This window comes from Sinocyclocheilus grahami, unplaced genomic scaffold (genome assembly GCF_001515645.1).
Source record: "Sinocyclocheilus grahami isolate Dianchi unplaced genomic scaffold, SAMN03320097.WGS_v1.1 scaffold1318.1, whole genome shotgun sequence".
Classification (NCBI taxonomy): domain Eukaryota; kingdom Metazoa; phylum Chordata; class Actinopteri; order Cypriniformes; family Cyprinidae; genus Sinocyclocheilus; species Sinocyclocheilus grahami.
In genome coordinates this window covers 60161-77752 of record NW_015506497.1, presented here as the reverse complement: position 1 = coordinate 77752, position 17592 = coordinate 60161, and the positions used below count along the sequence as shown (strand labels likewise).

The following is a 17592-nucleotide window of genomic DNA, read 5'->3' as shown; positions in this document are numbered from 1 at the left end:
TAATTATAATTGGTTTATAAACATTATTTTAAACATTATGCACTTTTTTCACAGATAGTCATGTTATCTTATGCTTTGAGTAAACGTGCATTAGTAATATTTTGCTCGATGCGCCCTCTTGTGGCCTCAGGAGAGAAGCCAAACGCTTTTCTTCACCCTAACTGAAATTATGCATTTTAAATTCGATTATTTCGATTAATTCGAATTTTGATAATATGTTAGTAGAAAAATTCAAATTTAGTTTTTCAGCCATTTTGACAGCCCTACTTGGTTTTATTCAAATCAAGAGAAATGAATACTAAATATATGTCATGCAATAACAAAAGGTATAGAAACTAGTTCAGTCTAATTACATTTTACCCAGTATTTATGTTTGCTATGTATTTTTATAGTGTTTGTCTAGCTTAGCGACTCTTGAATGTCTGTTTTCATGGATTGTAGTTGATTGAATTTTCTCGTGAACTCTTGAGAATACAGAAGATCATTATGGTGTCGTTACTGACGCTTTCAGGTGGTGGTTATCAGTGACATTTCTCTAAATCGTTGTTTGAAGAGACACGGCGTCTGGAGCAGTCGTGAAGGTGGCGCTCAGTAGAAATGTTATCGCTCACTCTGATTGCGGCCGTTCCTCACTGACTGACATTATCACTCCAGACTGTCACGTCTCTCTCTAATAGCAGCAGCTGAGAAACGTCTACCGGATTTTTAGTGGTGCTCTTACCTGTTAATACACTGCAAAAAAAAAATATATATATATATATATATATAAATCCTTAATATTTTTGTCTGGTTTTCCTTTACAAATATATAAAGATTCTTATATGTGATATGTGATTGCTAGGGTATTCTGTATGGTTGCCAGGGTGTTGCTATGGGGTTGCTAGGGTGTTCTGTGTGTTCACCAGGGTGTTGCTATGTTGTTGCTAAGGTGCTGATATGTGATTGCTAGGTTGTTTTGTATGGTTGCCACGGTGTTGTTATGTGGTTGCTAGGGTGTTCTTTGTGGTCACCTAGGTGTTGCTATGCAGTTGCTAGAGTGTTCTGTGTGGTTTCCAGGGTGTTGCTTTGTGGTCGCTAGGGTGGTCTGTTTGGTTGCCAGGGTGTTGCTACTGTATGTGGTTGCCATGTTGTTGCTGCTTGATTGTTAGTGTGTTATGTGCAGTCACCAGGGTGTCACAATTCAGTTGATAGAGTGTTCTGTGTGGTTTCCAGGGTGTAGCTATGCAGTTGCTAAGGTGTTGATATGTGATTGCTAGGGTGTTCTGTGTGGTCACCTGGGTGTTGCTATGCAGTTGCTGGAGTGTTCTGTGTGGTTTCCAGGGTGTTGCTAGTGTGTTGCTATGCAGTGGCTAGGGTGTTCTGTGTTGTTGCTATTGTATGTGATTGCTAGGGTGTTCTGTGTGGTCACCAGGGTGTTGCTATACAGTTGCTAGGGTGTTCTGTGTGGTTGCCAGGTTGTTGCTATTGTATGTGGTTGCTATGGTGTGGGGGTGGGTGTGTTTCACCAGGGTGTTTCTATGCATTTGCTAAGGTGTTCTGTGTGGTCACCTGGGTGTTGCTATGTGGTTGCTAGGGTGATCTTGTGTGGTTGCCAGGGTGTTGTGTATGGTTGCCATGGTTTTGCTGTTTGTTAGTGTGTTCTGTGCAGTCACCATGGTGTTGCTATGCAGTTGCTAAGGCGCTCTGTGTCATCACCTAAGTGTTGCTAAGCTGTTCTATGTTTGAGGGTGTCAGTAATGTCAGTGTGTGTAATACAGTCTGCAAACAATATAACATCAAAAGCTCCTAATACTTTTTCTACATCAATAAAACCGCTCACTGTGACACATGTGGGTCAGCATTCAGCAGCAATGTGTTGTTTTACAAATGTGCCTGTGATTTTCATTAGTCAGAGATTTGTAGTGTGATCACGGTAGTACAGCTTATTGGAAATGTACAATGAGGATCAAAATGACAAATTGCTGTTTGCGAGATGAAAAAAACCCGTCTTGTGTTCCTTCCGCGCGGTCAGTGAGGTTTTGTGTTTTTATGCTGTTATCCACTTGAGCAGGCTAATTGAGACATGAGGTGAAATCAAACAAGGATGTAATTAATCATGTTTTTGTCTCAGAGAGGAGACAGTGTCCATCAGGAGGGATTTCTTATCTGAGACAAACACTGTTTTTCTTTCTGCGCTGCTGTAGAAAGTGACCCTGAAAATGGAAAATGCAGGGAGCTGTTTAGTGACGTTCACATCTGCAGCCTATTGAGCTGAACACAGTGTGAGCCATGTGAGCATGTCTCTCTGAGGTCAAAGGTCAGGGCGCACTGCTGACCCCCCACCTCGAAAGGCTTGAGACAGCATCTTTTTCTAATATTGTGAATTTAAGGATGGATTTTAATCTCCCAAGGTCTCCAAATCCAATATTACAGGAGGGAGTCAGTGGATGAGAGGAGAATGAATCACATTTTTTGTCTGACGCGAGTGGAATTGGAAAATCTGGATGCGGTTTGGAGTCTCGGGAACGGCGCGGGGGGTTTATGACCTCACGGACGCTTATTAAAACACGCTTTACCCTCTCTGGCGACTGTCTAGTGACTGCTGCAGGTTTGATAGATGCTGTAAGAGATGCAGGGTTGGTGCCATTTAGAATTACATTGGGAGTGACTTTTAAATTCCTGGATTTGAATAAGAACAATGAACAGGATTCCGAATTGGAATTCAAATTTGAATATGTGGTACATAACTGGAATACATTCAACAAAATGTTGTAAGTGTAAGTTTAATTTAATTTAAAATAAGTTAATTTATTGTAATGAAATGCATTGTTATATAGACTGCTAAATCAAGACTTTTATTTATCAAGGATGCATTAAATTGATCAAAAGTGACAGTAAAGGCATTTATAGTGTTACAAAAGATTTATGTTTCAAATAAGTGCTGTTATTTTGAACTTTCTATTCATCTGTGAATCCTGAAAAATAAAGTGTATCACAGTTTCCACAAAAATATTGTGCAGCACGACTGTTTTCAACATTGATAATAATCAGAAATGTTTCTCGAGCAGCAGATCAGCATATTATACTGATTTCTGAAGATCATGTGACGCTGAAGACTGGAGTAATGATGCTGAAAATACAGCTGTGCATCACAGAAATAAAATACATTTGAAAAGATTCACATAGAAAAAAGTTATTTGAAATAATAATAATAATAATATTTCACAATATTGCTTTTTATATATTATTAATTTCCGCTTCCTTTCATTCCAATTCAGCATCCTGCATGTTGGTCAGTTCAAATTAATCCTGCATGCAGGTCAGTTCAATTTAAACTCACACAAAGGAAGCCCATTCTTAAATTCTGTATTTTGCCTGACCCTGGTTGCCATGGTAACGGCGATCCATTTGCATGAGCGCAGTGATGTAGATCAGTTTAATGACAGACGAACTGAGTTTATTATATTTCTGTGCATGAGCTGCAGACGGAGCCAGCACATCTCTCGCGTTCATGAAGACTCCTGGCGTTTCATCACCTCTCCTGCGGTGTGAAGGAGCATGTCAGCCATTATCATGTCTTTGATGAATGGAACCTTCTCCTTTTCTTTGTTTTGCTTCATCTGATTCCCTTCTGCGTCCGTCCTCTGGGTCGCAACACTTCCCGGCGTCCCGCTGTTTTCCTCTTCCTGTGTGTGTGACTGTAACATTCGGTGGCACGCGGCCCGGACCTGCCCGCCTGCCAGACAGCATCTTACACTTACTGAAAGACGCTGCCAAAGAGCGTCTGTGCGGATCATCACACACACACACTCGCTCACCAGAGGCTATGCACTTCCGGAGACGTGTCTATGAATAGCATCTGTGAGAATTCTCCTAATGTGTTTTCACATTAGATTGAAGTGTGATCCGTGTGCCTGCAGATCTGTAAATGAACATGAACTGCATCAGTAAATAACATGTTTACTGTGGTTGCCAGGGTGTTGCTATGCAGTTGCAAGGGTGTTCTGTGTGATGTTCCGCCTAGTTGCCAGAGTGTTGCTTTGCAGTTGCTAGGGTGTTCTGTGATGTTATGCCTAGTTGCCTGGGTGTTGCTTTGCAGTTGCTAGGGTGTTCTGTCTAGTTGCCTGGGTGTTTCCAAGGGGTTGCAGTTGTTAGGGTGTTGCTATGCATCAGTAAAAAAATACTCGTTTACAGTGGTTGCCAGGGTGTTTCTGTACAGTTGCTAGGGTGTTCTATGTGATTGCTGGGGTGTTCTGCCTAGTTGTCTGGGTGTTTCCAAGAAGTTGCAGTTGTTAGGGTGTTGCTATGCCTCAGTAAAACACGTGTTTACAGTGGTTTCCATAGTGTTGCTATGTGATTGCTAGGGTGTTCTGCCTAGTTGCCTGGGTGTTTCCAATGGGTTGCAGTTGTTAGGGTGTTGCTATGCATCAGTAAAAAACATGTTTACAGTGGTTGCCAGGGTTTTTCTGTGCAGTTGCTAGGGTGGTTCTGTCTAGTTGCCTGGGTGTTTGAAGAGGGTTTCAGTTGCTAGGGTGTTGCTATGCATCAGGAAAAAAAATATTGTTTACAGTGGTTGCCAGGTTGTTGCTGTGCAGTTGCTAGGTGTTCTGCCTAGTTTCCTGGGTGTTTCCAAGGGCTTGCAGTTGTTAGGGTGTTGCTATGCATCAGTAAAAAAAAACATGTCTACAGTGCTTGCCAGGTTATTGCTATGTGACTGCTAGGGTGTTCTTTCTGGTTGCCTGGGTGTTTCCATGAGGTTGCAGTTGTTAGGGTGTTGCTATGCATTAGTAAAAAAACATTTACAGTGGTTGCCAGGGTGTTGCTGTGCAGTTTCTAGGGTGTTCTGTGTGATTGCTAGGGTGTTCTGCCTAGTTGTCAAGGTGTTGCTTTGCAGTTGCTAGGGTGTTCTGTGTGGTTGCCAGGGTGTTGCTATTTGGTTGCTAGGGTGTTCTGTATGGTCTGTATGAAGTGGAATCCATGTGTCCTGCCAGCAGGTCTTCTGATGAATGTAAATTCAGGTGCATCAGTAATAACATGTTTACAGCAGGAAGAAACTCTTCAGTGGACCAGACGAGCCATCTGAGGTCCATTTGTAATATTTGTTTCATGGCCCTCTTTTTCCATTGATGGCCTTTCAGAAATATCTGTGTATTCTGATTGGAAAAAATGTTTTTGCAACATGTGTATTGCTGATATTTCATTACTTTACAGTTGATGTTTTTGAAAGCTCTTATAATTGTGAATTTTGTGTTCTTGTCATAATGATGAAAGTCTCTGGTGTCTTGTAGAAATTAAAAGCACATTAAATTACAATGTGTTCCCTCCAGATAACAGTGCAGTTGAGCTGAATTGGCAGTAATGAGAACATGTTTAAAAACATGATGAGCACCTGCTGCTGAGCCACTGCATGGTGTGAATGAATTTGTGTCGTCTCCTGTGAAAGTCTTACTATCATACTGAGATGGCAGAGAGATGGAAATATATCTACATGCCTTATTCATTTTTCAGGTACTTTTTTAATAATTATTTTTTTACATTGATGAATGTGAGTCATGCAAAACTCACCAAACTAACTAAGGGATTCAAGGTGGTTGCCAAGGTGTTGCTATACTGTTTCTAGGGTGTTCTATGTAGTTTGGTTTGTTGGTTGTTCTGGTAGTTGCCAAGGTGTTGCTATACGGTTTATAGGGTACTTTGGTTGGCTGGGTGTTTCTATGTGATTGCTAGAATTTTCTGTGTGGTAGTAATGGTGTTCCTATGTGGTTGCTATAGTGGTTTCTAGGGTGTCCTGGCTGGTTAGCAAGATGTTGCTATGAAGTTTCTACAGTTACATTGTGGTTGTTAGGGTGTGGTTGCCAGGGTGTTGCTATGGGATTGCTAGGGTGTGTAGTTGCCAAGGGGTTGCCAGGGTGTTTCAGTTGCTATGGTATTGCTCTACAGTATTCTGGGTGGTTACCAGGTTGTTGCTATGTGGTTGCAAGGGTGTTCTGTGTAGTTTCCGGGGTGCTGTTGTTGCTAGGCTATTGCTCTGCAGATGATACATTATTCTGAGTGGTTACCAGGGTGTTGTTATGCATGTCTTTGTAATTGCCTTTTTAGCAACACATTTTATATGTGTTTATATGAGGTTTTGTCATATATAGGTTCACAGGTGTATACATACACCTGTGAACCTTTAACACTTGAATCTCTCTCTTGCTCTCTCTCTCGCACACACACACACACACACACACACACACACTCTCTCTCTCTTTCGCTTTCATTTGCATGTACATGATGAGAGAGACAGCAGCACTAAAGCGGAGAGGCAGATGAGGGCTGTGAGAAATGCACTTCATCTCTGCTGATGCTATTAGGCGAGGCTCTTTATGGATGAGGACAAATTGAGAAAGCTCTGCCGCTGGCTGAGCGCTGCATATTTAATAGCTCTGCATTCATATGTTGTCTTTGTCAAATGAAATAAATGCTGATTAGCATACTTGCCCAAAGGCTGGGCTGACTCTGACAGGAGTACACGTTTGCCAGATTTCCAATCGGAAAATGTGTTTGATTATTAAGCCGCATGCAGGAGAAGTGCAGGAGGCAGTGTTCCTGTAAATGTGTTCATTTCATTACGGCACACGTGGAAAACTTGTTTCTGTCTACAAATTGGACATTGTTCTGGAAGTTGGTGCTCAAAGGTTTGGGGGCAGTAAAAAAAAGAAGAACCCTTATATGCTCATCAAGGCTGCATTTATTTGTTTAAAAATATAGTAAAAACAGTAATAATGTGAAATATTTCTACAATTTCAAATAGCTGTTTTCTATGTGAATGTGTGTTAAACTGTAATGTATTTCTGTGATGCGCAGCTGTATTTTCAGCATCATTCCTCCAGTCTTCAGTGTCACATGATCTTCAGAAATCAGTATAATATGCTGATCTGCTGCTCCAGAAACATTTCTGATTATTATCAATGTTGAAAAAATATTTTTGTAGAAACTGTGATACATTTTATTTTTCAGGATTCACAGATGAATAGAAAGTTCAAAAGAACAGAATTTATTTGAAATACAGATCTTTTGTCACATTATAAATGTCTTTATTGTCACTTTAATGATCAATTTAATCCATCCTTGATGAGCATCTATTAAAAAAAAAATACTTACCCCAAACCTTAAAAAGTTTATAAAAAATATATAAAATATAATTCAAGGTTTTTCAAAGACTACAATGGTTAAAAAAAGAGAAGCATGGTATTACAAAGTACAAAAACGTTCTGTAAGTGATGTACTGTGACTGTAATGTAATCCAGTTTAGCAAGCAGGAATACACTGACAGTCATGTATTTCTGTTTGTTGGGTTTATTTGCTCTGTGAAACTATAATTTGGGTTCATGACATGCTTCAGGTGTTTGTTTTATTCCATTAATAACTCAAGCGGCACAGAATACTGATCAGGATTACATTTCACTTCATAAATGTGCAGTTTGCCAGATTTCCAATCGGAAAATGTGTTTGATTATTAAGCCGCATGCAGGAGAAGTGCAGGAGGCAGTGTTCCTGTAAATGTGTTCATTTCATTACGGCACACGTGGAAAACTTGTTTCTGTCTACAAATTGGACATTGTTCTGGAAGTTGGTGCTCAAAGGTTTGGGGGCAGTAAAAAAAAGAAGAACCCTTATATGCTCATCAAGGCTGCATTTATTTGTTTAAAAATATAGTAAAAACAGTAATAATGTGAAATATTTCTACAATTTCAAATAGCTGTTTTCTATGTGAATGTGTGTTAAACTGTAATGTATTTCTGTGATGCGCAGCTGTATTTTCAGCATCATTCCTCCAGTCTTCAGTGTCACATGATCTTCAGAAATCAGTATAATATGCTGATCTGCTGCTCCAGAAACATTTCTGATTATTATCAATGTTGAAAAAATATTTTTGTAGAAACTGTGATACATTTTATTTTTCAGGATTCACAGATGAATAGAAAGTTCAAAAGAACAGAATTTATTTGAAATACAGATCTTTTGTCACATTATAAATGTCTTTATTGTCACTTTAATGATCAATTTAATCCATCCTTGATGAGCATCTATTAAAAAAAAAATACTTACCCCAAACCTTAAAAAGTTTATAAAAAATATATAAAATATAATTCAAGGTTTTTCAAAGACTACAATGGTTAAAAAAAGAGAAGCATGGTATTACAAAGTACAAAAACGTTCTGTAAGTGATGTACTGTGACTGTAATGTAATCCAGTTTAGCAAGCAGGAATACACTGACAGTCATGTATTTCTGTTTGTTGGGTTTATTTGCTCTGTGAAACTATAATTTGGGTTCATGACATGCTTCAGGTGTTTGTTTTATTCCATTAATAACTCAAGCGGCACAGAATACTGATCAGGATTACATTACACATACAGATGTCACTATTAAACTGTCAATATGTGATGATTTGAAGATATTCAGTATGTTTCATAGCATATTGATATGCTCAATAAATGATTCTGAGCCACCGTTAGATATCGGTGTAACATTTTGCATTTAAAGGTATGATAAACAATGATCACATTTTATGTGAAACATCAGTACTGATGCAATTTTGATGCATGGAAATCAAAACTGACCCTATTTACTTTCATAATGGTGTTATTGCAGCTGTTTCTGAAATCAATTCCCTATGGATAAAATCAAGTCCTGGCCTACATTTATTGTCCATCTGTTTCATTCAGAAATGCATCACATTATGGAGGTAAACGGCTTGTGATTGTTGATTGTTGACGCTGAGGTGTTAAAAAGACAGTGTGGACTATAATGTAGGAACTCGACACATCCCACACACACCACAGCACATTCCCACCAAAGATCACTGAATAAAATCCCCTGTTGAGAGTAATTAGCCTTAATTAATCTAAACGTTGAACTTGCACTGTGCTGTCCTTCTTAATAAAGCTCGCTGAATAACCTCAGATGAACATAGAATTCCTCAGAGTTTTCTCTTTCATGGCTTAAGAAACTTCACATTTATGACTCATTGAAAGAGCTGTTTTCTTGCAGTTTCTCCTAAAATTGCTAAGTAAAAATAGACATGAATTAGTCAAATGTTGACAGATGCAAAGCACAGATCATTTAGTCTTGGGAGACTTATGTTTGAGTTCATATTGATATCTTTTTTTTTTTTTCCAAAAGAAAAATACTTTTGCCTTCCACCGAGAAACTTTACGCTTGCAAAACTATTACACTTCCCAAGAAACTTTGCTTTAATTTGCAAAACAATTGTGATTCTCTCTTTAAATGTTTGAATTCTGCTGATGAGCTTTGTGTTTGTTCACTTGCAAAATATTTGCATTTTCTGAGAAATGTTGTTTTCGCTTGCAAAACATTTATTTGCAAAACATTTGTTTGCTTGCAGAAATATTAGCATTCCCCAAGAAACTGTTGACTTACAAAATATTTGTTTGCTTGTAAAAATTTTGCATTTCTAGAGAAACATTGTTTTCGCTTGCAAAACATGTTTGCTTGCAAAATTTTTGCATTACCTAAGAAATGTTTTCGCTTGAGAAACTCTGAGAAACTGTTTTTTCTTGCAAAACATTTGTATTCACTTTTGTATTCCCAGAGAAACTATTCACTCACAAAACATGTTTGCTTGCAAAATGTTTGCATTCCACAAGAAACTTTTTTTACTTGGAAAACATTTGTTTGCTTACAAAATTTTAGCATTCCCCAAGAAACTTTGTTTTCGCTTGCAAAACATTTGTGTTTGCTTGCAAAATATTTGCATTTCCTGAGAAATTGTTCACTTGCAAAACATTTGTATTCTCACGCAAAATGTTTGTGTTCTCTGAGAAATGTTGTTTTCACTTGCAAAGTATTTGTTCACTTGCAAAATTTTTGCATTTCCCGAGAAACTGTTAACTTACAAAACATTTGTTTGCTTGCAAAACATTTGTGCTCGCTTGTAAAATGTTTGCGTTCTCTGAGAAATGTTGTTTTCGCTTGCAAAGCATTTGTTTGCTTGCAAACTTTTTCCGTTCTCTGAGAAAAGTTTTGGAACACAGCAGGTTTTGTGCGAGCAAACATGGTTTCTCTTCGAAAAAGCACCGAAATATAATTTTTCCAACACTTTTTCCTTTTAGAGGCTCCGTAGGATACTTCAGTCAGATCTGCATTTAATTCTGTTTCTGTCTAGCAGAAACAGTTGATATTCTGGGGAGATCTTTGTGTGATTTGTCTTCCCTACTGGACCTTAAATGTAGCATTCAAGAAACACATGTCATACTTTGCCTAAAAATAAACTTGAGATGAAGTCACTCTATAATTTCAGCTGCGATTTTCCTCTTTTGAATTACGTCCAGTACATTTCTGTTCAAAACTCTCTGATAAACCAGCAGACTGCTAGTGACAGAAAACCACAAATGACAGTGTGACACCCCGCAGGCGCCGCGTGTGTGTGTGACTGTGTGTGTGTGTGTGTGTGTGTGTGAGACTGTGTGTGTGTGTGTGTGTGTGTGTGAGACTGTGTGTGTGTGTGTGTGTGTGTGTGAGACTGTGTGTGTGTGTGTGTGTGTGTGTGAGACTGTGTGTGTGTGTGTGTGTGTGTGTGAGACTGTGTGTGTGTGTGTGTGTGTGTGTGAGACTGTGTGTGTGTGTGTGTGTGTGTGTGAGACTGTGTGTGTGTGTGTGTGTGTGTGTGTGTGTGTGTGACTGTGTGCACGCCCTTTAGATTCCACAGGAAAGGAGCAATTTCCTATTTCGGACCACAAAATACACCCGCAAGCCGCAGCTTTATAGGATAGTGTGTATGTGTGTGTGTGTGTAGTGTGAGACCAAGACGATATCTTTCTCAGGTGTTTGTGTGTGTACTCACCTTCTCTTATCTCTTCTTTGTGTTTTACAGCATCCATGATCACAGAAACCGGGAGAAGGTCGTGTCTCAAGCTGAAAGTCTTTGTGAGACCACCGAGTAAGTGTAACTGATTACAAAACACACACGGTTTGGAAACTCCCATGCCTTTCAATGCAACACACTTTAATGGACATGAACGGCAGGTGACTACTTCTGTGTGCTTTCCTCTGATTGGCAGGTGGGTCGGGCTGCTGAATTACCACTAACATGATTGGCTTACGGTATCTTTTTCATTTCTTCTGTTTTTGTAGATGGCTGCGAGAAAACCATAGGCGTTCATGACCGCGTTTTTGTCGATGACAAAGTAGACAATGCATTAGAACCAAGAGGTCAGTATGGCTTGAAATCACCTTCGCTCTGTTCAGTCTGTGTGCTTTAGTTCCTCTAATCACTCTGTGCATGTGTATTAATGTACCTCGAATTGAGTTGTGCCTGCAGCTTCTCTGACACTTCGAACCACAAAGACTGTTTTATTTATGCATGAGGTACACATCGTATTAATAATGCATTCTCTTGTAATAGCTGAGGGCTGTCTGTCAACATCTCCACCATGTGCTCAAGCAATTAAGTGACCAGAAATTAGCCATGTGACCTTTCAGCGAGCCAAAAGCTTCAGTCAGTCAGTGTCTATCATGCCTTCCAGCTGAAATGCATGGATTATACTCACAATATATGCATGCACGTTGGTTACGGGAAGAATTAAGATCCAAAACTTGGATATGCATGAAGGTTTTGTGCCAAATTAGCAGTGTTAGGTGGGACGATGCCAAGCTTGTTTTGGCTTCTCCCTGATGAAACCTATTACATCCAAACATATGGCACTTACTAACATATGCACCACTCGCGGCTCGTAATATTTATTGCCATTTCTGTCACGCCAGCTTTGACTTTCATGGTGTCATGATCAAACATTGGTGCTGCATTCAAATTCAAGATGTAATGAAATAGACAAAGGGGAAAATCTGAATGTTGACTATTGGTATAAAATCTTAACCAACCACTGTGACATGAAATGACCGTGACCACCGTTTGCTTTGTTTTTATGTGGCGTTTAATGCCAAATCTGTCCATAACCATATGAATCCAGTCATAAAAAATGCAGAATGTCACAAATATGGCACAATTTGGAAAGTAGTGCTGTACATTTAATAAAATCACAATATGGAATAGTATATTAAAGCACAAAAAGACTATTAAATTAAGAAGTCTGACAGTCACTTTGTCAGCATTTCACCATTTAATTTAAGAAAACTTAAAATTCACACAGCCACAATTAGTCTGGTTAAACGTTCGGTTAAACTTGATGAAATTATGACAGAAACATATTACTGTTGTGCAACAGAATCTTCTTCTCAAAGTAATAATGATAATAGCAGTAATAGCAATACAGTTTATTAAAGCATAATGTTTTAAGGAATATCTCAATTTTTTTCATTCACATTTTAATTTAAACTTTTTTTAAATTAAAGGAAGGAATTAAAGGAATTGTTTAAATTTATTTTGTATGCATTTTAAAACATTAATTAAATTGTCAAAGTCTTATGCATTAATTTGAATACCATTGTGTTTGACAATAAATTTGTATTAAAACTCATAAAACAGAACAATTAAGAACAGACAACAACATTTCTGGAAAAAATTGACATTTATGTATTTTATTTTTTACCATTTTAATAAATTATTAAAGTTTTATTAATTCAATTCATTTGATATGCTTTTTGATTATCGAAATTTAATTAAACAATTAAATCAAATGAAATATAAAATTTAAAATGGAAAACACTGGATGATAAATGTGTATTAAATCATAAAGAATAAAAATTATACAGAAAAAAATCACAGAATAATTTAAAAAGACAACACAGAATTTCTGGGGGGGAAAATCAACATTTAATTATTTTATTATTGTTACAGTTTAAATAAATTAAAGTTTTATGAATTAAATTGATTAAACATGCTTTGTGATTATCACAACGTAATTAAACTATTAAATTAAATTAAATATTAACTTAAATTAGAATTGGGGAAAGATAAAACAGAATTAAAGAAAATTAAAACACATTTCATAAAGGCCTACAACTGGCTAGACAATAAATGCTTGACAAATTTAGACTTTCTAACCTATAGATTTACAGATTATTTCACAGGTTACACTTTATTTCTATAGTCTGCTTTAGACATTCAAACTTATTTGCGACTACATGTCAACTAACTCTCAGAGTATTAGTAGACTGTTAGAGTTTGGGTTAGTAGAATAAGTTACGTCGCAAAGTTACTTATATTTATTAAGGCCTTTCCACACTGAGCGTGATGCGAAAAAGCGAGACGAACGGTGCTTTTCATGACACGATTGATCGCCTTCTGCTAATTCACGCCTGCACGCTAGGTGGCGCCGACCAACAATGCATTTTTACTCAGTTATGTATCTCGTAAATAGATTTAACATCATCCACTGCTCAATATACAGCATTAAATTAAGAAACAAACTACCTATAATGCTTACAAGAATAGGCTACATCCTAAAATATAATCAGAAGTACAATTAGTATCAAGCTACACTTGAAAATGTATGTAATTATTAATGTATTTGCTTACCCACTTTAAACCATCATCGAGTGCTTGTAATAACTTCCAGATGTGATCTATAGTTGATTTTGATTAATAAGCAGACACATGCACCCTTTGTATGTTTAATAACGCTACACGTGTGAATGTGAGAATAAATCTGTTCTCAAATACCAAGGATAACAAGAACTCAGCATCCGCTCTCTTCTTTTAGAAGATGCTCTTCTTCTGTGCTTGTTTACACTGGTTTGTGAAACAGCGCCACAACTCTCACCCTTTTGTGCAACAGCAGCTGCTCCGGACACGTGAGCCTAGCTCAAATCTGATTGGAAGGCCCGTGTTTTCGCGTTGCGAGACTGAAAAGATTCGTCGGATTGGTTCGAAAAAAAAACATTCGCATGTTCGGTGTGCGAATGTTCGCGGTCTATGTGGAAGCATCCATAGAAATCTATTGTTTTATTCCAGTGCGCCATCGCATCCGATATTCGTTTTTCGCGCTCCGTGTGGAAAGGCTTTTAGAATGTCTGAAGTGAACTATCAAAATAAAGTGTTCTCATTTCACAGAGCCAGTTTCAGTGCGGTGAGCGGACAGTGGGTGATCATGGTGAAAAGCTGTTGAAAATGCACGCTTGTATCAATTAACACTGCAGATAGTGTCAGTGTAGTTGAACACAGTATTGTTTTCTCATGCATTTTCACCTTGCCAACACACACCCGCCCTGGCATGGGTTGCTGGCAGGCGCCGTGTCATGATGGAGGCATTGATTTATTAGTCCAGATCCCCACTGAGAGGCTGGAGGTGTCTGTCTGGCCGCCTGAATGAGCCAGCAAACTGCTCTGTCCTCCCCTCCCAAGCATATTTATCTATCTCCTTTAGCGCCACACCTGTCTGTTTCTCCCGCTGACGTCCTCAGAGAGACGCTGTGCGTTCCAAAGCCATATCACGCTCACTGATGATAACCGCAGTCTGTGTCTGCACCAATAAACCAGCAGAACTGCACCGAGACTCCGTTATTACTGAGGATGCTGGGGTTATTTGCTGCTTTAAGTTTAAATGGCAAATGGACATGCATGTAATTTTGTTGAGTTTTTGGCCACAAACAGAGTACTAACTCTGAAAAAAATGAAAATTGAAAAACTGAAAATGAAAAAAAAAACATTAAGGCATTATTATTGTAATTACATTTTAATTAAACCATTAAAATGCGATCCATAAAAATATATACAGTATATATATAAAATATAAAACATTATATATATAAAATAACAAATATATATATAATATTATAAAATATGTCTAATATAATACAGCCCTATAACCTGCTGCACAAAACATTATTTTAGTATCACTTGGTCACGTTTAAAGCTTGTATTATTATTTTGAATTACTTTGTTTTCATTTTAATTTTCAGTTAAAGTTTTAGTAATTTAGTTGTTTTTTTTAAACATGTCTACGTAGTTTTTCACATTTTTGTTAGTTTTAATTTTTATCAAATGAATACATCGCTAAACTAAATTAAAATGAGAAATGTTGCCTTTCAACTTGCTGAAATAAACTTTTTCAGTGAAATACTTATTGTAATTTTTATTTCAGTGTAAGTTTATTTTATTTCAAGCATTTCATGTTTTTTTAATGGTTTTAGTTAAACACTTTTGGCACCATTATTGTTAACTGTTTTGTGAATGTATATATATATATATATATATATATATAAAATTGTAATGGGGTGGGTGGGTCTTGGAATGTAAATGTTGAAATAATTTCCAAAAATGGCTAACGTTTTTTTGGTCTCCTCACTTCCAGACGACACCAGTCACGAGGCCGAACCGTCCCGGAGCGACGTGTCGACTTCAGGCCTGCGGCACCAAACGTCGGGGCCCCTGCTGGCCCTGCTGCTGCTCTGCATCTCTGTGTTCCTCACCTTATAGCCCCTCACCGGCCCCTCAAGCAGCCCCCGGGAAACCCCACGTGTCTTGAGATCCACCAGGAACACGTCTGCTGCGCTTTCGTTTTGTTTTCCAATATTTAAGTGGTCCTTTGCTGTCTTTGATTAAGAAAAGTCAATTAGCCGTGCAAAGAAGAAATGCAGATCGCCCGTTTAACCAATCGACTGGCGGCCGGTCACTGGGGATTGGCTGCTGGGAGGAAGGGGGCGGAGTCACAGATTTGATTTGGGTCCATTGGGAGCGAGTCGCTTTTTTTGTGGGTAATTAGAGAATGCGTTAAGAAGCGCTCCGTGAGAACTGGAGGTTTTTAGGTCGGTTTCACATAAAACAGACATAAACATCAACCCGAGTTCACCGGCTCTGCTGTTAGCGATATTATATATACACAAAGACTTGCCTTTCGTCCTTCGTCTGCCTTCCCTTAACAAATTGCAGAATGCATCGGAGGAAACGGTCTGTTATGCATCTCGCAGCAGGATCTTTCCCAATCGCAGGAAGACGTATTGTATTGGTTAGTCTGAATTTAGATTTGATTCTCTACTGCAATTCGAGGGACTTGTCTTAGTAGACCACACCACTAAAAACAATGATTTTGTATTTTGTAAGATAAACGTAACTGCAACATAAATATCTATATTTTTCCTATGACCTTTTATCAATTGATATGAGATATCAACATTAACGGATCATGGAAATTCTTTTCTTGTCATAACTGTGTGTCCGACTCTCTATTAGGAACCAAATACGTTAAGGGGCTCCGCACGATGTTCCCCCTTTACATGGGTGGAAAAAATAAGCATTTGTTTGAATAGGCCTTATACTGTACACTATACTAATATCTCCTGGAAGTGCTTTGAGTTCAGCGTTTCCATCGGAGAAAATCAAGTTTAGTTTCATTTGTTGATTTCATTAATGCATTAGTTTGTTCTGTAGCTGTTAATTGGTGCCGTTTTTGACTCGTTTAATATGCTGATGCGACATACGCAAGACATTAGAACATGGGCATTTTTCTCCTCCCGAAGCCTTATACGATAGAAGAACCGATGGGTGAATCTCACCAAACCTAAATCATATTTCACCACAGAATCGAAAAAAAATAATAATAATTTCAACAAACAAAATGAAGCATATTTTAGAATTAATTAATTAATGTATGTATATATATATATATATTTAAATTACATTTATAATTTTGTAATTATACAGAATTTTTATATTCTGTTCTATATTTTAATTTGATCATTTATTTAAAAGAGTACATCATTTAAAGGTGTTGTGTGTATATTATAATAATTTAAAAATGTAACTTAATAATTGTAAAAAATGCCATAATATATAATTACATATTAATTATTGTAGTTATATAGATATGCAATTTATATGCAATTAAATTTTTTTAATTATTACATTACATTTTTAAGTTATAAAATGATTTATTAAAATTGTGTTCGGTGTCACAAAAATCACACACTTCACCATTAAATGAAGTATTTATTTATCACCATAGTATCTGTTGTATTACCGTTTAAATATTTGACGATTAAGTTCTTAAGAAGATAAAATATCACTACAGTAATTAGTAAATCAGTTGCAATAATCAAAAATGAGTTACACTGTACTATTGTAAAGGTACTATTGTGTAGGTCTAATTTGTTAATGTTAGCTAACAAGAGCTAAAAAGAAAAAAAAAAGCAATGCATTTCTTACAGCATTTATAAATCTGTTAATGTAAATACAGTTGTTCATGTTAGTTATGATCATATGTGACCCTGGAGCACAAAACCAGTCATAAGGGTCAATTTTTCAAAATTTAGATTTATGCATCATCTGAAAGCTGAATAAATAAGCTTTGCATTGATGTATGGTTTGTTAGGATCAGACAATATTTGGAAATCTGGAATCTGAGGGTGCAAAAAAATCTAAATATTGAGAAAATCATCTTTAAAGTTGTTCAAATTAAGTTCTTAGCAATGCATATTACTAATCAAACATTAAGTTTTGATATATTTACGGTAGGAAATTTACTAAATATCTTCCATGGAACATGATACTTAATATCCTAATGATTTTTGGCATACAAGAAAAATTTATAATTTTGACCCATACAATGTATTGTTGGCTATTGCTACAAATATCCCCCAGCGACTTAACACTGCTTTTGTGCTCCAGGGTCACATATAAGGTCATGTTATGTTGAAATTAACATTATCT

At 37.3% G+C, this 17592-nt stretch overlaps 1 protein-coding gene across 1 annotated transcript in view; it reads left to right on the top strand.

Annotated features, from left to right (window-relative positions):
- The window catches only part of LOC107569160 (ephrin-A5b), a 138555-nt gene extending 122083 nt beyond the window's left edge, over positions 1-16472 (top strand). The window contains exons 3-5 of the mRNA XM_016255171.1: positions 10861-10926; positions 11121-11198; positions 15239-16472. Of these exons, the coding sequence (XP_016110657.1) occupies positions 10861-10926; positions 11121-11198; positions 15239-15363 (269 nt within the window). The 3' untranslated portion in view covers positions 15364-16472. The remainder of the gene's footprint in view (positions 1-10860; positions 10927-11120; positions 11199-15238) is intronic.
- Positions 16473-17592: the final 1120 nt, after the last annotated feature.